Source organism: Fukomys damarensis, unplaced genomic scaffold (assembly GCF_012274545.1).
Source record: "Fukomys damarensis isolate Sample0158 unplaced genomic scaffold, DMR_v1.0_HiC HiC_scaffold_14, whole genome shotgun sequence".
Classification (NCBI taxonomy): Eukaryota; Metazoa; Chordata; class Mammalia; order Rodentia; family Bathyergidae; genus Fukomys; species Fukomys damarensis.
Genome location: NW_022900926.1, coordinates 49,084,496 through 49,106,800, shown reverse-complemented (window position 1 = coordinate 49,106,800; position 22,305 = coordinate 49,084,496). Strand labels below are relative to the sequence as shown.

At 34.5% G+C, this 22,305-nt stretch overlaps 1 protein-coding gene across 1 annotated transcript in view; it reads left to right on the top strand.

Moving 5' to 3' along the window:
- Positions 1–22,305, top strand: part of Me1 (malic enzyme 1) — a 160,194-nt gene that overhangs the window by 10,960 nt on the left and 126,929 nt on the right. The window contains exons 4-5 of the mRNA XM_010631170.2: positions 10,393–10,526; positions 14,482–14,631. Coding sequence (XP_010629472.1) covers positions 10,393–10,526; positions 14,482–14,631 — 284 coding nt within the window. The remainder of the gene's footprint in view (positions 1–10,392; positions 10,527–14,481; positions 14,632–22,305) is intronic.

The window sequence follows — 22,305 nt, the reverse complement described above, 5'->3', positions numbered from 1 at the left end:
GACTAGCGGGTTATAGCTAAATTTAAGAAGCTATATAGCAAGGAACTGTTTCTGAAGGGCTTCTAGGTGGACTTGGAAACAGATTTAACCCTTAAAGAGTTCTGAAGGAACATGACGACATGCTTTCCTGTGTGAGGTTAATTGAGACACCCTGAGATCTGCTTGGAAGAAGGCGTGGCCTAAAATATAGGAGAGAGAGTTTGAAGGCTGTGTAGAAGAGCCAAACCTTCATTGACCCTGTGGTTGATGATACTATTGTAAGTCTATAGGCTTGCAGGTAGTCAGTGATGATGTTGAGGAACTGGTGGAGGAACACTCAGAGGAATTATCTACAGAGGAACCTCAGCAACTCCTGGCTGAGCAACAGAGAATGGCAGCTGAGGAGCTTTCTGAAGAGGAGGGGGTGTGTCCACAATCAGTGCAAGAAAATTCTTCTGAGAAAAAGGAAATCTTCAAAAAATGGACAGAGCTACAAACATTTGTAGAGAACACCTACCCAGACAAAGAAATAGCCAATTGTTGAATTTACTTGCTTAATGACAGTGTCATGTCATACTAGAGAACAGTATTAAAGAAAAGGCAGAAACAGACAACCTTAGATCAGTTTTTAATTCTGAAAAGGTTGAAACCCAGTGAGCCAGCAGCAGGTACTAGTGGGCTACAGACTCTCCCAAGGAAAAAAAAGACACCAGAGAGCCAGATTACTGATGTTCTTATGGAAGGGGACTCCTTCCAAACAATAACCACTTTCCATTTCATCCTCTCTCCCTGCTTGCCAAAGATGTCAATTTGAATGTTGAATATAGTATGAAATTGTTGTTTCTGGTAATCTAGGCACATTTTATAACTTTTTGGTAAATATACTAGGAAAATTATTGGTGTTTCTGGTAAATTACGCATGTTATACCACCCTTTTTCTGTTATGAAAGGTTAGTGAAGGGGTGCTTTGGGAGGTTCAGAACACATTATGGATGGGTATTTCCATTTCTTATAGGAAAAATAATGTTGACTTACAAACAACTTGAGTTACAACCAGCCCTCGTGAATGAATTGAGTTTGTAAATCAGAGGTCCGCTGCCTCAGCCTCCCCTGTGCTGGGATTATAGGCATGTGCCACCACGCCCGGCCTGAGCTTGATTCCTTAAATTTGTCTCTTTTTTTTTTTTTTTGTCATTGAGTTTATTGGCACTTTTTAGGTATACAGTACAGTTACATTCATCATTGGGATCTTCTACCTTTACATGACAGATATTGGTTCTCATTTTTTCCCATACCCCTGCCCTTCCTATAAGTTTGTCTTTTAACAAATTTAGCAAGTTTTTACTATAATTTTTCCAATTATTTTACCTTTTTCCTCCTCTTTTAGGATTCTGATGGCATAAATGTTAACCCTGCAACAATATCAAAAGGCCTAATATTAGTCAGGTGTGTTGATATAGGCTTGTAATCAGACAGAGGCAGAAGGATCACAAGTTTGAGTCCAGCCTGAGAAAGTTAGCAGCTTACTTAGCATGACTGTCTCAAAAAATAAAAGGGGTGGGCCGGGGATTTAGCTCAGCAGTTCGGTGGCCTGCCTTGCAAGCACAAGGACCCAAGTTCAATCCCCAGTACCAAAAAATAAAAATAAAAAAAATAAAATAAATAAAAGGGGCTTAGTTTACAGCTCATGCAGAAGCCCTGGTTTCAACCCCCAGCCTAGCCCCCAAGAACCTGCAAAACAACCCAACATTTTTAGGCCTTTTTTCCCCCTATGTTTTTTTTTTGGTACTGGGGATTGAACTTGGGTCCTTGTGCTTGTGAGGCATGCTCTGGAACCAATGAGCTAAATCCCTGGCCCTTCCTTCTGTTTTTCATAAATTTCTAAAGATCTATCTTCAAGTTTAGTGACTCTTTCATCTCAATTCTTTTCTTCAGCCAAATCAATACATTATTTTATTTGTTACTGTATTTTCAGTTCTAAAACTTCCATTTGGTAATTATGGCATTTATTTCTTGGCCAATACACATTTTTCATTCATTTTAAAAGACTTTGCCCTCATATTTGGGGTCATGGTTATAATAAAAATTTTTATGTAACCTTACAGAGTCATTTGCATAAAAATAAAAGATACAAAAATATAAAGAGTATGTGTGCCAGGGTCATTCTTTTTACAGTTGAGACAGTTTCCTTTCCTATCCTTTTTTCAAGAAGTGAAATATTTCTATATCAGGCCCTGTTAGCATGCCCAACCTGATCTTTTTACCTGGTCAACTTCTACTGTCCTAATCTACTTTCTCCTTTTAACATCACTATTCAATGAACTCTTCTGTTTCAATTCCTAAATTAAGCTTAAAAATTTCCTTTTCTTTTCTTATTTTATAGTTATTTGTGTAGTTGTTTCTAAAATAACCTCTTCAGTTCTAGATTTTATGCTTCATGAGACTGGGTCGTACCTGATATATTTCTGTATCATTGATTCAGTGCCTACAAACATTCACTCAACAGAACTTGTTAAAAATATTTGATGCGACAATTATTTTATGTGTCAACTTGACTGGACTGTGGGGCTCCTCAGGCATTTGGTCTGTCAGTATTCTGGGAGTGTTTGTGACGATGTTTCTGGATGGGATTAACATTTGAGGTGAGTAAAACAGATTTCCTTTGCTCCTCCAGTCAACAGATCTTGAGTAAAATGAAAAGACTGAGTGAGAGGAATCCCTCCCTGCCTGTCTTTGAACTGGGGGCATTATATCTTTTCCTGCCTTGGAACTGGAACTGCAATATCAGTTCTTCATGGAGTTTGAGGCTGCTGGTTTTTGGACTAGAACTATACCACTGGCTCCCCTGGATCTCCAGCTTGCCAGCAACAGATCCTAGAACTTTTCAGCTGCCATAATCATGTCAGCCATTATAATATTTCTCTTATAATAAGTCTCTGTTTGTATATTATTTCTATTTCCCTGTGGAGCTCTGAACAATACAGTGAACATCACAGAACTAAAAGGTAAAGTAACTAAAAGATGTTAGAAAACATTTCTGAAAAACTGTGGCTCTGAGACAAGAAAGCTGTCTTGTGTTTCTGGGGATATTATGTCTGAGGTACACTTGTACATCCCTTTTAAAACTGAAGCGTAATTCTCTGCATATTTTGTGCCACAGCTCCTTTGGGCAATTTGGTGAAGTCTGTGGACCCCTTAAATTTAATAGTGTTAGTGAAAAAGATGTCTAATTTCAAGGACTCCTTCATTGATTATTAGTGGATCTATGACTAAGATCCACGAACTTCAGGAGTATGGTAGGAAGCTGGATTTTTTTTTTCAGGCAAGGTCTCACTTTGTAGTTCAAACTGGCCTCGATTGAACTCACTGTAGCATAGGCTGGTTTCAAACTCAAAGCCATCCTCCTGCCTGAACTTCCCAAGTGCTGGGATTACAGGTGTGTCTTACCACACCCAGCTCAACTGGTTCTTAACAAAGTTCTTACTTGGGTCTCTTAAAATTGATTCTTGCTGGGGATTCAACTCAGTGGTACGGCTCCTGTGCAGCAAGCACAAGGTCTTGAGTTTGATCCCCAGTACTGGAAAAACAAACAAACTGATTCTTAAATTTCTGATGCTACCAGAATGTGAAGAATAAAAATCAATATTTATTTAGTATTTTCATATTAATGACTTCATTAAAAACTTATTAGAAATGCAGTCATTTACATAGCACTTTATAACTCACACAGGACACAGAAACACCATCTCACTTTATTGTCTCAGCAACCCAATGAGACACACATATGTGTTCAGTACTTTGATTTAGTAAAACAGAAATTAAGAAGAGTTTCCATTGAACTCCAAACACCTTAAATATTTGCTTAAAATAACATCACAAGTTTAAATAATGCCTACTTGTGATTCAAATTTGGATCTAAATCCAGATAATATACCCTTTAGCCTAAATTGCCAGTCACTCATGTTTGCTGGTGAAGAATGCATATAAATATCAAGTGTATAGATTATTACAAACTGTCATATACTAAAAGTGGCTTGGGTAGCTGCCTACAGCAAAGAACTGTCTGGCCCAAAATGACACTATACCAAGATCAAGAAACTGATCAAGATGAAGGTACTTGGAAAAATCCCAGTAAGCTCTGATACTTTTGTTGGTGTGTGAATTTGTCTTGATCAACATGAATCTGCCTTAAAATCAATTAGTTTAGGTGATCTAATGTGTGTGTAAAACGTTTATTAAATGGGAATTTCAAATCATGAGTACTCTATTCTAGCATAAATAATCTTTGTTTGAAATTTGTATTGTGTGATTGGTCATTCAAAACAGAACTAACTACACAGAAATGAGTGACAACTGAAAAATTTTTTCAGATTAATACATTTATGCATTCATTTGTTCAGTTAAAATTTGTTGAGGCCCTCCTCTATCATGTGCTTGTGGTACTAAATGCTAGCATACAATTGTAAATAGCACCCTGCTTGTCCTACAGAAATGAGAATGGGGTGTTTCATGTGGGTGAAACAGCAGGCCAGCAGGAATAATGAATTACTGTTTCCTGTTTATTTTGTATTATTCATGCACATTTCAGTCTAAGATCTTAGATTTGGTTCTTTCACTTTTTGTGTCATTGGTAATTTTGTTTACTAAGACAGCTGCTTTCTCTACTCATTTGGTGGCTTTGTGAAATTTCTTTAAAAAGTTTTTAGAAACGAGTGGCCTATTCTTGCTGAAAATATTTTGGAACATCATTACTGATTTCAAGAGATAAGTTTGGGAAAATATAGCATTGACAACAGTGGTTAACAATTTCCCAGCTTTACAGTGAATTAACAATCTGACTTTTAAGTGGGAAATACTTAAATTTTTTTTTTTGTTATTTTTGGTACTGGGTATCGAACTTGTGACCTTGTGTTTATGAAACAGGTGGTGGTACCACTAAGCTAAATCCCTAGCCCATTAAATTGTTTAATTAAATCTCTCATTGAGTATTTTATTTTTTTGGTACTGGTGATCAAACTCAGCACCTTTTGCTTGCAAAGCAGGTGGGGAAACCACTGAGCTAAGTCCCTGGACCGCTCATTCAGTTGCTCTCTTAGGAATTAGCTAATGCCTCTCTCTCTCCCCCTTCTTCCTCTCCATATCCCTCCCTCCACATCACTTAAATTATATTAGTTACAATTGCTTTATAACAAATAGTACAAATCCCATAGCAAATACTTACAAATCCCATAGTATATGTAGGGAAGAATTTTGGGGTTTTGTAAAATTATGATATTTTACTGTAAATTTTAGGGTATCAAAGGCTAAATTCTGGCAAAAAATGTATTTGATAGTCATTACCAACTTAAAATTACTTTGTGTCAGATATGAATGAAAATTAATTAGTGTCTCATGGAACCAAACAATGTTTCATAAAGAAATGTGGCTAATATATTACTGGATTTCTTTTTTATTATATATAGGGTCTGACTATGTAGTTCAGGATGCTCTCAAACTCATGATCCTCCTGACTTAGCCTCCTGAGTGCTGAGATTACAAATATGTGCCACATACCTGACTTTATAGTACTGACTTTAAATAATTGATTTGCTGCCTTTTAAAGGAGACTCATGAGTTTAGTTGCACAGGTATGCACATTCAAATAATCATTTTATGTTATTTTCTGACATAAAGTTTACCTTGAAAGTATTTATACCATTTGTGTGATTTTTTTGAATATATGAGGTTGCATAGCACTAGGAAAAATTTTTAAGTTATGTGTGTTAATTAGAATTTTTTAAAAAATTCCATAATACTATTTTTTGCCTTCTATAAGCTTTACGGGAAGGAACTTTTCAGTGAAATGTGCCTAGGACAAATTAGTGTGACTTCTCTTCCTGTAGATACCATATATGCACATTAACTATGGCAATAAATTGAAAATAAGACACACATTTGAATTTGGTTATATTTTTATTGTAGAGTAATAAATAATAAAAAGATAAAGTCCTTTCTGTATTCTTTACATGTAAATAATTTCTCCATAGAATTTTGAAATCTTTTTGACTGGAAGAAATAATTTGGCAACTTTTAGTAAAGTTGTGCCATATAATTTGCAAAGTTGTACTTTAAAAAATTGAAACGTGATATGTGTCAACAATTTGCTAAGCAAACTTTAGTTGTTTTAATTCTGTTCCTTTAAGTAATGAGAAAATTTTCTCCTGAATTAAGTCTTTTTAATTTTATATTTTTTGGTGATATCAGGAATTGAACACAGGGCCTTCTCAATGAGCTATATACCTGGCCCTTTTATTTTTAAATTTTGAGACAAAGTCTTGCTAAGTTATTAAGGCTGCCCAAACTGGGCTCAAATTTGGGATTCCCCCTGGCTTAGCCTCCCAGAGTGCTGGGATTACATGTGTATGCTACCACACCTGACTGAATTGTAATTTTGTAGCCTAGGTGACTGAGCCAGTACATTTGTTTTGGTTTTTCTGGTAAATTTCTGATAAATTACTCTGGACAAAGTTTCTTTCTTAGTTATGTCTGCATACAAACTTCTAATACATGCTCTTTAGGCCAGGAATTTAGTTTTCATTTCTTCTTGATAGTCTTAGATTTTTCAGGAAGATACACATTGATTTAATATGAGTCTGGAGTAATTTTCCTGTAGAGAAACATCATACCATTCTGCTGTCCAGCGATCCGATCCAGATGGCTTCTTAAGGAGTAGGAAAAGTAAGAGACAAAGAAAAGAAATAAAACCAGGGTTGAACTTAAAGTAGATGATGATGCTTTTAGAGAGCTAGAATTAAAGGTGGTCTAGAAACCTAATATATACATAGACATGTAATCTTTACAAGTACACAAAAGATTTGGCAGAAATCAAATGAGCATTAGAACTTGCACATATCTTTGAATTTATTTTCCTTTGATGGGTAGGTGGTCCTGTAGGATAACACTATATTTACCTCTTGAATTTTAGATATAACTGGCACATTTATAAATTTTTGTAAAACATATCTCTTTGAATATGAATTTTAATAAGAAAAATTACTGATAGAAAGGACATTACTCATTTAAAAATTTCTAGAAATTTAAAAATTGTAAGATTTAAGCTATTAATTTTTTAAAAACTCATAAATGGTACTAATAATGGTACAAAGTTATACAACTTTGTCTTGAACAAGTTGCCCTAGTTTTTTTTTAAGAAATGAACTGGCATGTAAGTATATTTTTGAAAAATTTTCCGAACAGAGTAGGGGGGAGTATGGGAATTTGTAGTTACTACAAATCAAAGAATATAAAAAGATTTCCAGATTGTGTTATCAGTTACATGGCTTAAGATGTGGAATATCTGTTAGATTTAAAACTTATTTTTGTATCAGATAGTGAAAAATTTCTGTAAAAAGACTAACCACCGCAATACATGATTGTTAGTTGCATTTTTAAGTGAATGAGGGAATATTTTATTACTTATGAAAAGATTTTGATTGTTATTTTTTTTCAGGCATACTGTCCAGGGATAACATTCAGTTAATGCTTCATTGTGACTATTTTTGGACTTTTTTCTTTTTTATATTTTTTTGGCCTATTTGTAATACATAATGATTACATTCATCATGGGGAGTTTGTGCATATACATGACATACCTTTTTAAAATTTAAGTACATATTTGTCATACATAATGATCACATTCATCATAGGGAATTTGTACCTGTAGATATTTTAATTCTTTTCCGTCCCTTTTCTCCTCCCCTCCCTCTCTCTCCCTGCATCTCTTGGACTCCTTCAAGAGTGTGAGTGTAGCTCAGTGGTGCCATCTTTTGCCTCATAAGCACAAGGACCTGAGTTTGATCCCCAGTACCAAAAAAAAAGGTGTGAGTGTGCATGTGTGTATTTAGTATATAATAATCACATTCCTTGTAGGGGTTTGTTACATGTACACAATGCCCTACCCTTTTCTCTCATTTTACATTTTTTAGTTAGAGAAACCTAATTTTTTTCATTTTCAAATATGTTACTTATAGTTTTGTTTCATTCCACCAAGTTATTTCATAACATTTTATTTTAAATAATCTTCCCAGTTACATATTTAACAAATAAAATATGTCTTCCATTTTATAAACTTTTCCACACAAATAGTCCTTTTTAATTGCTTTAAAATTTAGAAATGATTTTGTCAGAGCAATAGCTAATCAATTTCCCAACTAGTAATTTTGTAGTTTTTTAAAAGCTCAATATTTCTAACATTGAATATTTAAAGCATTCTATTTTTTTGTATGTTAAATTATTGATTTCTAATTATATCAGGTACTGTTCTAAGCACTAGGGAGAAAATGATGAATAGAGACAAGATTTCTTGATCTCATGTAGTTTCCATTCTGGTGTGGGGACACCACCACCTAAATACAAAATAAAGACCAGAGAGTTCAGGCAACACCCCAGGTATCTCCTGGTGCTGGGTGGAGCTTCTGTGTAAAGGATTGACACACCGTGCTGGTCTGCTATTGTCTTGGCCTCTAGAGGAGGTGGCTGGGTCAGGGACAATAAGACACTGGATTATGCTCTTGGAGAGGGACCACCCTTTTATTTTCCACATATATTGATTGGAGCTGAGTATACAGCAGTGGGGCCTTCTGCAGACATGAGAATAGCTGCTAGTGGAGAAAAATACCTTGCAAGTACATGCTAGCTGTGCTGATAGCACTTGAGACCTTATGAAAATTCAAGACTGTATATAATTTCTTGCACTAAAGGTTCTAGAGCTATTGGTGGCTTTGCAAGCAGCTCGGCCTTAAGAGGGGCCATTCATTGGGCAAATATATTTGTCTCTCAGTAGTCCAACTCCCAACCCAAGAGGCTATTTAAACATAAACCTTTCCACCAAAGACGTGTTAATGGATTTTGCAATGTCGAAAATTAGAAGGAAAAGAAGGCTGTTCATTGATTTCTTTCATAAACATCCTGGCATTAAATGTGTTCTTTCCTCAATAGTCAGTGTCTGTCATTTCCCTCAGAAATGAACCGAATTGTTCTTTCCCCTTAAGTGATAAACTTCATTAAGATTCAGGAGTCATTATTCTGTCATTGTAAAAAAACTTTCAGGGATAGAAGAGGATGGCTATAGAACCACTCAGTGCAATTAGTAAATGTGTTCCTACCCATCAAAGTTGTTTAGATAGAGCAATAATTACAATGCACATATCCAGCTTAGTCCTTTTGGGCTGTGATAATAGGATACTATGCACTGGATGTCTTTTAAATGAAAGAAATTTATTTCCCACAGTTGTAAAGCTGGAAAGCCCCAGATCAAGATGCTGAAGATTTGGTGTCTGGTGAAGGGCTTACTTCCTGATTTGTAGGCATCTGTCTTTGTCCTCTCATGGCACCCTTATAAAACAAGATCTCTAGGGTTTCTTTTATAAGGACATTAGTCCTGTTCATTGGACAGACAGCACTCATGACCTACTCATATCTCAAGAAGGGGGCGAGGGTTTCTACATGTCAATTTTGGGAGGACACAGACATCCAGACAATTCTAACAAGTGTCATATCATGTCAGTCCTTATCCTGGACCATAGATGGAGCAGTACAGGCTAATCAGAGGAATCTTTTGGGTTTCAGTATCTCCAGTGGGACTTTAGAGAAACTCTGTCTCACAATCTACCAGATCTTTATCTTCCATTAATGACTTCAGAGGATTCCTTGCTTTTTCTTCTTGGAAAGAAACAGATCTCTTAGGTCCAATCTAGTTTTTTTATTAATCCATCATTTCTGTTTTATTTGCTGGTTTTTGAGCTCCAGAGTTTGTTATTATGTGTTCATGTAAACATAGGCTTAATAATGGGGCTGAAGTGGATGTACAGCTCATTAGAGAAGAGAGCATTTAAGGTAAGATTGAAGAGACATTTTTGAATATGGTATCATAGAAGAATAAGAGGATGTGTTGTGTTCAGGAATTGGGGCAAGTTTTGTGTATCAGGGAGTGGGTAGGAATAGGGGAAAATAATTTAAGAGAGAAAAGTGTTGAAATAGGTACCTGATAATCATATTAGGCATTTCCTGACCTGTTTTAGAGGTGGAAGCATAGCAGGTATCAGCTAACCTACTGATACTCTTAATTTTAAAATTCTTATAATAACTTCATTTTTATGTTTGTGCATTAATGATGATTATATATTCTTTCATTTATGTGTCTTCAAGTAGTTTCTTCCCATATTTTCTCATACTAATATAAGTGATGCAGCTCTGACTACAGTATTCTAATTTTTATACATAAAGAAACAGGTGTAGAGAGCTTACATACTTTATTTGCAGTTGCATGGCAATGCTTAGAGTGATGCCAGATCTTTGGATAATTCTGTATCCCTGCTGGGCTTTATGTATATCTGCTTTTTTAATCCCCCTTAAAATAATTTTTTTTTTCCATAGGACTTGGCTTTCACTCTGGAAGAAAGACAGCAATTGAACATTCATGGATTGTTACCACCTAGCTTCATCAGCCAGGACCTTCAGCTCCTTAGAGTAGTTAAAAATTTTGAACGTCTGAACTCTGACTTTGACAGGTAACACATTCCTGAATGTAATTTTAATATTTCTCTTAAGCAACTGTCAAGTTTTCTTTTTTTTTTTTTTGTAAGAAAAAGTTAAAATGTTTTAGTGATTTGAAAAAAGTAGTCAACTTTGAGAATTTGCTTGTAAATATAATGATTTTTAGAAATATTTACACTTTCTAGAAACAGTTGAATGAAATAAAATTTGTTTTCTAAATTGTACTCTCAGACTGCCTTTTTCTTATGTCAAAATTGTGGTCATCAAGGTAAATTATCAGAAAATGCCATCATAAACAGAGCAAAATGACTAAACTGACTTTTGCTCATACTTAAGTATATTGTAGGTAAAGTGTTATTTTTCAGCCTCCAAGCATAGTTGCAATATATTTGGAATTTAATTCATTTTATTAGAAATTCAGTTTGTGTCTGCACACAGAAAAAAATAACATTTTTCTCTACCCTTGGAGTTAGATATTTCTAGATTGAAATCCTGTCTGTACCTCATCATCAGTGGGTCCATTAGCAGTTCACTACAGCCACTGCCATGGCTACCATGTCTGCCTTGCCCTGCTTTTTACCCTGCCCTTTCTTAAGGGACTGAACCTCTGTAAACTTCATTTTTGTGTGTATGTGGGTTAGAAAGAATAATAGCTATTTGACTATGCTAAAGGATTTTTAAAAAGTAGCTAATCTAGGATGTAGTAGGTATTGGAAGTAATCAGAGTTCTCCAGAGAATTGGAACCACAGGATATGAATGTATGGAAAAAAGAAAAAGTTCTGTATATATGGAGGAAGAGAAAAGGAAGACGGAGGAGAAAGAGGAAAGAAAGAAGAGAAAGGTGAAGGATAAAGAAGAGGAGGAAGAGAAAAGAGAAGAGGAAGGAGAAGAAGGAGAAGGAAGAGAGGGAAGGGGACAGAGGAGAGGAGGGGGAGGCTTGGTAAATAAAAAATCTGTAGGTAGGCTGGTGAGCTGGAGACCCAGGAGAGAGTTGCAGTTTCAACCCTCTCTTTGTTGAAGGAAAGTCAGTCTTTAATGGCCTAGAACTGATTGGATGTCACTTAACTCACGTTGTGGATAATCTGCTACTCGAAGTCTGTGAATTTAAATATTAATTTCACCCATGAAAACCTTTTTGGAGAAATATCTGGAAAAGTATTTGACCAAATATCTGCATGTCCTGTCGGTTATGAATTCATATTTTAAAATCTAATTCCCAGTGTGATGGTATTTGGAGATGTGGTCTTTGGGAGGCAATTAGATCAGGAGAGTGGAACCATCATAAATAGGATTAATGCTCTTCTAAGAAGAGGCCAGAGAGCTAGCTCCCTTCATTTTCTACCATATGAGGATACAATGAGAAGTCAGCTGTTTGTAACCTGGAAGAGGGCATCACCAGAACTGGCTCTGTGATCTAACTCTTTGATTTTAGACTTCCAACCATAAGAACTGTGAGAAATAAATCTCTTGTTGATAAAGCACCCAGCTTATGGTTTACCTTTGTGAAATTTACATAAATACTTAAAATTATTAAAAATTTATAAGCAGTAAAAAGGTAAGTTATGTAATAAACTACAAAGTTATGAGACTAGAAAAAAGGGAAAAGAAGAACTGACAATGCTGGGGATAGGGACGGCCACATTGAATTGTTAAATTGGGCGATAAACGTAGCCTTCATTGGGATAATGAGTTTTGATGAAATACTCAAAAGTAGTAAGAGTATTAGGCATGAGGAGAAGTGTTCTATAGCTGCCACGTTCAAGAATCAGCAAGGAGACTTGTGTCTGAAGAAGAATGGGCTAGGGGAAGAGTTTTAAATTAGGAAAGGAAATTAGCAAGCTGATGAGAGACCACTAAAGGACTTCTGATGTTAGTGTGAGTGAAAAGGGGACTCTCTTGAGTTTTTAAACAGACCAGCATATTCTGAGCTGTATTTCAGAAATACCATGTGCAGTGGCAATGATAGAATATAGACTTTGAAAACTTTTAAGACACTGATACAATAATCCAGGCAAGGGATGATGTTGATTTGCATTCATGGTGATAGTAATAAAGGTGGTCAGATTTTAGATATATTTTGAAGGCAAAGCTGTGTAATTTCCTATTTTACTACATGTAAATGTTAGCTTTCAGAGAAGGGAAAAAGATACAGAGAGAGAGAATGAGAGGGGGGGAAAGAGAGCGGGAGGGAAAGGCCAGTGAAATAGGAGAAAAAGAATATGATGGATTGGAAGTCAATGCCACTCATGTCAAATGTTTTGATAAGTAAGGCAAGGTATAAGAATCTACCACTGAATTAGCAGTTATGATTTCTACTTTGATAAATACATTTTAGAATGTCTACAATTTATCCCATCTTCAAATGTTTATTTTTAGAGTTATATTTGTCTAATTGCATTAAAATCCATTAATTCCTCTTAATTCTGTGTATTTCAACTCTTGTAGGGAATGAAATATATTAGTGTATTTTTGTTGCTATAACAAAATACCTAAAGCTAGAAACTTTGTAAAGAAAACAGGTTTATTTAGATAACAGTTTTGAAGACAAAGTCAAAGATCAAGCAGCCCCATCTGTTTGGCCTTTAGTGAAAGCCACCTTGCCCATGATGCATAGGCAGATGGCATCATGACAGAAGCACAGTTATGAAGGAGAGCTCGTAAGGCAGGAAAGGAAGCAAGAGAGCTGGGGAGGACCAATCTTGTCTAAGTATGTATGTGTATGTATGAATGTATGTATAAAATGGGGATTGTACCTAGACCCTTTGCACTGAGTTGTATCCTTATCCCTTTTAAATGTTTAAAATGTAAATTTTTAAAAATTTTGAGACAAGATCTTGCTCAATTGCTAAGGTGTCTAGAGTGGGCTTGATTTTATTATTCTCCTTCCTCACCACCCAGAAAGCAAGATTTTATAAATGTGCTGCCATGCCCAGCTCGGTCTTTTAAAATTGTTCTTTTTGTAACAGTTCTGTTTTGAGGAAACTAACCTGGATCTTATGAGAACTACATTAATGCAAAGACATTTCCCCATTGACCTCACTACCTTTCACTGGGCCCCCTCTCTACAAGGTTCCACCTTTCACATTGCCGTACTGGGGAGCACACTTCTAGCACATGAACTCGTTGAAGACATACTCAATTCATATCTAAACAATAATAAAACATCAATCCCAAAATGCTGGTGAGGTTGTTGAGTAAAGTACTTCAGGATTCTTTTCAATTGCAGTAAGAAGTTTTATTCAATAAGCTGTTGAAGGTTATAGGTAACATGAAAAGGTTTGTGATTAGAAAGATACCTTTGGGTCAGAAATGTCTCTAGATAAAAAGGCCATTAGATGTAGATAGTATGAAAAGACCTTTCGGCTTGCCTTCCTTAATTACTGTTTTTTGGTTCTGGACATTGAACCCAGGGCCTCACACATGCTAGGCAAGTACTCTCCCACTGAACTCCACCCCAGCTGTACCTTAAGTTTGTTTTTGTTTTTTTTATACCGGAGATTGAACTTGGGTCCTTGCTCTTGCGAGGCAGGCAACAGAACCACTGAGCTAAATCTCTGGCCCACCTTAAGTCATTTGTAATGTGAGTGTTACATTCCCTTCCTCATTTCCTGCTTGTCATTTGTCTTGGCTATTCAGTACTGGAAGTTAAAAGATTAAGTCTTTCTATTTAATTAATGGTTAAACTAAATCTTTAGTGATATTTTCACTAGTTATTTTAAAATAGGGATAGTCTCTTCAAGTATTGAATAAGATGGTGTTATTTAACCAATGACTTTAATATTTAAATGATAGTTAATGTGTATTGTTCTTTATTCTTTGAGGTGTTTAAGAATATTTCTAAATTCTTTTATGTTTAGATTTTTTCTGTGATTTAAAAATACTTTGTAGTTGATTGAAAAATGTTTAGATTTCTTATAAAGTATTTAATGAGTATTAGACATAGATCTAATTATGCCTAATTTCCATAGGTATCTTCTCTTAATGGATCTTCAGGATAGAAATGAAAAGCTCTTTTATAGAGTACTAATGTCTGATGTTGAAAAATTCATGCCTATTGTTTATACTCCCACTGTGGGTCTCGCTTGCCAACAATATAGTTTAGTGTTTCAGAAGCCAAGGTATGTAAACTTTTATTTTAATTGTAACATATATTTTACTTACTTTTTTGGTCATATTTTTGCAGTATTTAAAAATTATTTATGTTTGTTTTAATTGAAAAAATTGCATATATTTATGGTGTGCAGCATGGTGTTTTGACCATGTATGTATTGTGAAATGTAAATCAAGGTAATTAACACGTCCATTACCTCTTGTGCTTATCATGTATTTGTGGCAAGAACACTGAAATATAACTACATAAATTTCAGGTATATAATACATTGTCATTAACTAGTCACACTCTTTATGGTATATCTCTTGAAGTCATTCCTCATATCTGAAATTTTGCATTTTTTGCCCAACCTCTCCCTAATGTTACACCCCCTACTCAACATCCCCAGCCACGGTAAACACCATCATGCTGTCCTCTCCTATGAAATTGACCCTTTTTACAGTCTGTCATATGATCTTACAGTCTGTCACGAGATCTTACAGTGTTTGTATTTTTATACTTTTGTGTCTGTCATATTTTACTTAATATAATAGTCTTCAGGTTCAACCATCTTGTCATAAATGGCAGGATTTTCTACTTTTTAAGGCTAAATAGTACTGTGTATTTACTGTGTATGTATGCTACATTTTCTTCCTTCATCTGTTGATGTTCACATTGACTACCTTGGGTGTTGTGAATAGTGCTGCAGTGAACCTAAGTATGCATGTAACTCTGATTTACTGATTTCATTTCCTTTGGATATATGCCAGTAGTGGGATTGCTAGATTAAGTAGTAGTTTTAAATTTGTGGGAAAGTGGATGAATTGAACACAGAAAGTTAAATATTGCAATGGTTTCTCTTATATGAAACACATAAAATGTAAATAAAATAATGAGTAACATAAAGGAGACTAGTTGGAAATGGGAAGGTAGACTTTTTGGAGATGGGGAAGGAGATCAGGAGGAGAATGGGAAAAGAAGAGGCTAGCTAGGGAGATTAAAATGATCAAGATAATGTATATGTCAACAACATATACCTTTTTTTAAAAGGTAGTTCTATTTGTAAGTTGTTGAGGAACCTCTGTAGTGTTTTCCTTAATGCTTGTATAGTATGCATGGGTTCCTGTTATCCACATCCTCCTGAAACACTTTTCATTGTTTTGATAATAGCCATTCTAACAGGTGTGACTTAATATATCATAATAGTTCTAATTTGCACTTCTTTGATGGTTAGTGGTGTTGAACATTTTTTTATATACCCTTTAGCTTGTAGGTCTTTGAGAAAAATATATTCAGGTTTTTGCCTATTTTACAATTTGGTTGTTTTCTTGCTTATCAAGTTGTTTGAACTCTTTGTGTGTTTTCCATTAACCCCTTATCCAGTGTGTGGTTTGTGAAACTTTTTCTCCCATCCCAGAAGAGTCTCTTTTCTTTGATTTTTTTTCTTATATAGTACAAAGGTTTTAGTTTGCTTTTGTCCCAATTACTTTTCTTTGCTATTCTTTTGTTCTTTCTTTCTTAAACTTTGGAGTCAAATAAAAAAAAAATTATTGCCCAGACTGAGGTCATGGAGTTTTTCAGTATTGTTTTAATGTGCTTTCACATCCTTGGTTAAATTTGTTCCTAAGAATTTTATTTTTTCTTCTAGTTTATGTTAATGGGATTGCTTTCTTGATTTCATTTTTGGGTAGTTCATTGTTAGTGTATAGAAATACTACTGGTTTCTTTATATTGCTTTTGCATCCTACAACTTTCCAAATTGTTTATCAGTTACTATAGCTTGTAGTGCCATCTTTAGGGTTTTCTAAAGATGTTAGTATATCTAATGCTAGCTGTGGAATGTCATATATGGTCTTTATTGTGTTGAGGTAGATTCCCTAAATACCTAATTTGTTGAGAGTTTTTAATCATCAAAGAATGTTGACTCTTGTCTTGCTTTCCTGTATCTATTGAACTGATCATATGAGTTTTGTCTTTAATTTTGTTATGTGGTATATCACATGTATTGATTTGCATATATTGAGCCACTCTGGTATCCCAGGGATAAGTTCCACTTTATCGTGGTGAATGATCCTTTTAATGTACTATTCTGAACTCATTTAGTTGCATACCTGAGTTGAGTTTATAAGACTACGATTTTTGTCTTCCTTAGTGTTATTTGTTTTTCTGTAGAAGTGTCAGTATATTTGATTATGGTGGCTTTCTCAACAATAAAGTACTTAATAATAAGACAGTTGCGCAGGGAGAAAAGAAAAGGTGGGGAAGGATGTAGGAGAGCATTCTAGCAGAATACTCACAAATGTTGAATGTAGGTGGAGTTATTTATTGTATTGTTCTTTGAAATTTTCCACAACATTTGAAATTTAAGTAAAGGAATGTTTACCAACAAAGAAAGCAAAGTTTCTAACATGGGTTCTGTATAATCTATTCTGTATTGAAGTTTTCTGTCACATTGCTTCTTAATTTGTATATTCTAACTTTTGATGATTTAGAGGTTTTTCAGTAGAGTAATTCTCATGAACTCACAATTATTTATCTTAAAACTATTTGACACTGTGTTGTGTAGCATAAATATATTATTAACTAATTAAAAAGGGAATTTTAAATGTGTTTGAGTAATACATATCCTTTGGTATCAGTTAGCATGCATTATATTATCCCTTTTTATTGTAATTAAATATCTGAGGCTGGGTTGCATTATAAAGAAAACAGATTTATTTAGCTCATACCTGTGGAGGTAGAAAGTTAGAGATCAGTGTTAGACTTTTATAAGAACTTCTTTCGAAGTGACCTAAGGATCTTCTATAAGACTCTATTTCTTTTTTTTTTGGTGCCAGGGATCAAACTCGGGTCCTTCCGCTTGTGAGGCAGGCTACCGAACCGCTGAGCTAAATCCCCGGCCCATGTAAGACCATTTCTTAAAGTTCTCACCACTTCTACACTTCCAGACAGAGGACCAGGCTTCCAACATATGAACCCTCAGGGATAAACTACATTCAACCATAGTACTGATTATTTTTGCTATTAAGCCAAAATTTACATGTGTCTGTTAAACTTTCTACTGCCATAGCAGGTAATCTAAGATACCCCAAAAGTGAATAGGTGTAGTAAACCTCTTATTATATTCATTTTGTGTGAATTTGGGGTAGTATTTAGGAAGGTAATGAGCGAAAGATAAGGGCTAATGTGCTTCAAGTACTGAAAACAGTGCAAATAGGTATATCTTTTTATCACATTACTTCATATATTTCTTAATATGAATTAGTATCAATTTTGCATTTTTTATTGGGAGTTGGTGTATGTATATAACATATCTTAATACTTTTTACTTACCCTTCCCTTCCTATCTTTCCCTTCCTGTTTTAGCTACTTTCTAGTTACAAAGACAAAATATCTGACACCCAAAGTTGAAGGAGGAAAGATATATTTAGCACACAGTTTGTAACATAGTTGTTTACTGATTTCCACAGTGGTACTGTTTACACTTGACAAACAATGGAGAAGAGTTCTTTTTTTCCTGCATACTCTCCAGCATTTGTTATTATTTGATTTCTGGAATAAGATTTCTATTCAGTGTGATTTCTGTTCTATTCTCAGTGTGGTTTTACATTTTGTAGTTCTCTAATGGCCAGTGATGTTGAACATTTTTTTCATGTATTTATTGGCCATTTGTACTTCTTCTAAAAAGTATCATTTCATTTCACTTGCCCACTTTTTTATTGAGTCTTTTATTTTGAGGGTCTAATTTTTTTTTACATCTTTATACATTCTAGATATTAATCATCTCTTTAAGATGCAATTGGGAAAATTTTTTTCCCATTCTATAGGTATTCTCTTTGCTCTGTTGGTTTTTTCCTTTGCTGTGCAGATGCTTTTTAATTTGATATGATCCCACTTGTTGATTCTTGGTATTACTTCTTACATAATTTGAGTTCTTTTCAGAAAAACCTTGCCTATCTATACCTATATCTTCAAGAGTTTTACCATCTAGCAAATTATTTCCATTTCATTATTTAGGTATTTGATCCATTTTGGTTTTAGTTTATTACATGTTGAGAAGAATGCGAGTCTAGATACAATCTTTTGCATGTGGTATCATTGGTATTTTTAACCACCATTCATTAAAGAGGCTATCTTTCCTCTTGCATATAGTTTTGGTCCCTTGGTCATAGATCAGGTAACTGAATGTACCTGGGGTGGTTTCTGCATAATCTGTTCTGTTCAGTTGATCCACATGTCAGTTTTCTTTTTTCTTTTCTTTTGGTACTGGGGATTGAACTCAGGACCTTGTACTTTCTAGGTAGGTGGTGGTGTAACTGAGCTAAATCCCCAGACAAACATGTCTGTTTTTTGAGCCAGTACCATAATGTTTTTATCACTCCGACTTTGTAATTTAACTTGAAATCTGGGAAAGTAATCCCTCCTGCTTTGCTCTTGTTGCCCAGGATTGCTCTTGCTATTCTGGATCTCTTATGTTCCATTTAACTTTTCAGTTTGTTTTTCCTAGTTCTGTGAGGATTGCTGTTGGTAATTTGCTTGAGATTGCATTAAATCTGTATCTCAATTTTAGGAGTATGACCACTTCGATCATATTGGTTTTGCCTGTCCTTTATCAAATCTTTTTTTTTTCTTTCTTTCTTCAGAGTACTGTAGTTTTCGTTGTAGAGGTCTTTCACTTCCTTGGTTAGGTTAATTCCTTAGTGTTTAATTTTTTCTTGATACAGTTAATAATATTATTTTCCTAATTCTTTATTGGTGAATTCATTATTGGTACACAGGTATGGTTTTGCTTGTTGTGTGTTGATTTTGTATCGTGATACATTGCTGTATTTGATTATGAATTCTAGGAGTCGATAGAATTTTTGGAGTCTTATATGTAAAGATCATGTCATCTGAAAATAATGATAATCTGACTTCTTCCTTTACTATATGTATCCTTTTTATTTCTTTCTCTTGTCTGATTGCTCTGGCTAAACTTTGAGTATTTTTATAGAACAGGAGTGGTAATAATGGACATCCTTGTTTTGTTCCTGATTTTGGAGTGAAAGCTTTCAGTTTTTCTCTATTTTTATATTTGTGAGCATTTTAATATTTTGTATAATTTTTAATTTTTGGTAATATAAACCTCTTGGGATGGTACACCAATTGTGAAGTTATCCACAGAGCTGTGATTTTTTTGGATATTAGAGACAGTGCTTTTTTATTTTTTGTGAAATGCTGATCCTGTGTTACTTGAGTTATTCATACCTTTGAAAAATGTTGTATACAAATTAATAATACAGGTGTGTGTAAAGGACAGTTAAAGTATATGTACATAATTTCTTTGGGAATATTTCTACCTACAAGAGGCCATGGGTTTAGCTCAGTACTACTGCCTCCTCCCTCACAAGTGCAAGGTCCTGAGTTCAATCTCTGGTACCAAAAAAATAAATAAAATAAATAAAATAAATAAATAATGTTTAAAAAGAGGAATTTTATGGCCAGGCGTGGTGGTGCATGCCTGTAATCCCAGCACTCGGGAGGCTGAGGCAGGAGGATCACTGCAAGTTCGATACCAGCCTGCACTACACAGTGAGTTCCAGAGCAGTCTGAACTACATAGTGAAACCCTGTCTCAAAACAACAACAACAACAACAAAATTTCTACCTACTATATTTTTTCTGCTGCGTTTTCCAAGAGTCATCTTCTCTTTTGAGTTCTCATGAGCTACCTATTATTATGCTGTGTTTGGTAAACTTATTCCTACTTATGATATTTCTAATGTTTTATCAAAATGCTTCATTTCTTTTGTTAATATCTTCCTATTCATATAGTACCAACTAGATTGTGGGCTGCTTGAGAGAAAAGATAACATTTTATAAATTTTTCTTACATTTATCAAGCTATTAAATGTAGTGTTTGGTTGATGCTCAATTAGTGTCTGTTGTTTACAATGACACAGATGTAGAAACAATAGTTACTATCTGTTATATTCATTTAAACTCATTTATACTCTTGAAACTTGTGTTACATTCATTTTGGCTACTCATCTTTGTACAGTGAACTGATTTGATTTTGGCAAACAAGTTGAGCTGATATGACTGTCAGTGCCATTTGTTTTAAAAAACAAGTATCTCTATAGATTCTGATCAGACTAGTACTTTCAGTTCATTGAAAGTTAAAATGAAATTAGTAGCCAATACTCAAATTAATTGGAGAAAAATCAGAATGAAATGATTCTTTATATCAGAGTTTTTCCAAGTAGTGCATATTTTGCAAGTTATTTGAAGGACAGGGATTAAGTTTAATACATAAAATATACTGGGCACAATGCTTGGCACAAAGTAGCTTTTCCTAAGTGGTCGTTATTGTTATTGGTATTATATGATAACTCCCAGGTTTCAATTTCAGAATAATGAAGTATGTTTGTAAGAAAGATAGAAAGTTCATTTGAAGACATGCTGAGTTTTGTTTTCTTTCTTTATTTATTTCTCTCATTGAGTTTATTGGCTCATTTTAGATATATAGAACAGTTACATTCATCCTTGGGATCTTGTACCTTTACATGACAGGTCTTGGTTCTCATTATTTCCCTTGTCCTTGCCCCCCCCTTTCCCTATTTACAAATACTTTATTTCCATTTTTTCATTTTCTCATATTTTTTTCTTTTCCCGTATTACCTTTCCCCTACCCTTGAGTTTTAAATGTCTCTGGAAATTGAATTGGAGGTGTGTAATAGTTAAAAGTATGGACCTGGAACTTACTGGATAATGCAGTTAAGGGTCCTAATATTTTTCACTTGCACATTATATTAGCTACACATATGGTATCCATTTTGATTTTGACAGTGATGAAATTATGAAGAAGACTCATTGTTAGAGAATCAACAGTAAGATTTTTTTTTTTTGCTTTATTTATTTTTTTTTGTAGAATACTTTTTTTTTTGGTTGTAGTGTTACTGGAGTTTGAACCCAGGTCCTCAAGCATGCAAGGCGAGCACTCTGTCACTGAGTTACATTTCTGGCCCAGTAAATTCTTAAGTGCATACAAGAAACTCTGAAGTTGAACCAGCACAAAATATTAAAATTGTTTTGTTCCTGTACTGATTTCCTTTAGAATTCCAAAAAGGATTTGAAGTGTTCATTATTTAAATTGTGAGGACTAATTTTTCTTAATTTCACAGGAGAAAGTATATCTAGTAATACAGAAACCATTATGTCCAAGATTAGAAATGGAGATTCATGGATTTTATGAGAGTAGAGTTTTTACAGATGTACAACAAACATTGTAGTCTAACAAAATGAAGGTATCTGTTTTAACTGATACTTGGTTTATGAAACAGAAGCAAGAAAAGAAGCTTAAAAGGAATAATGTGGAAATCAACCCTGCTGAAGCTAATACAGTACTTTAACCAAACAGTATTCTCACTATATATTGCAGAGTATAGTTTAATAACTATCAAATGAATTGTTAATAAAATGGAAACTTCCATCTTGTTCTTTTTTGTAAACTTTGCCTAGTTTTAAGCCTTTCTCACATGCTGTTGATTTTACTTGATTAAGTTAGAGCTAGTGATTCAGTAATTGATTATAAATGAAGTAAGCTTAAACTGCTTATGGCAAAGAAACATGGCTTTATAGCCAGTTTGTTCTTTTTACAGTGCTGGCAGTTGAAGCCATGCCTTTGCTCTTGCTGGGCAGAAACCCTACTACCACTGATGTAT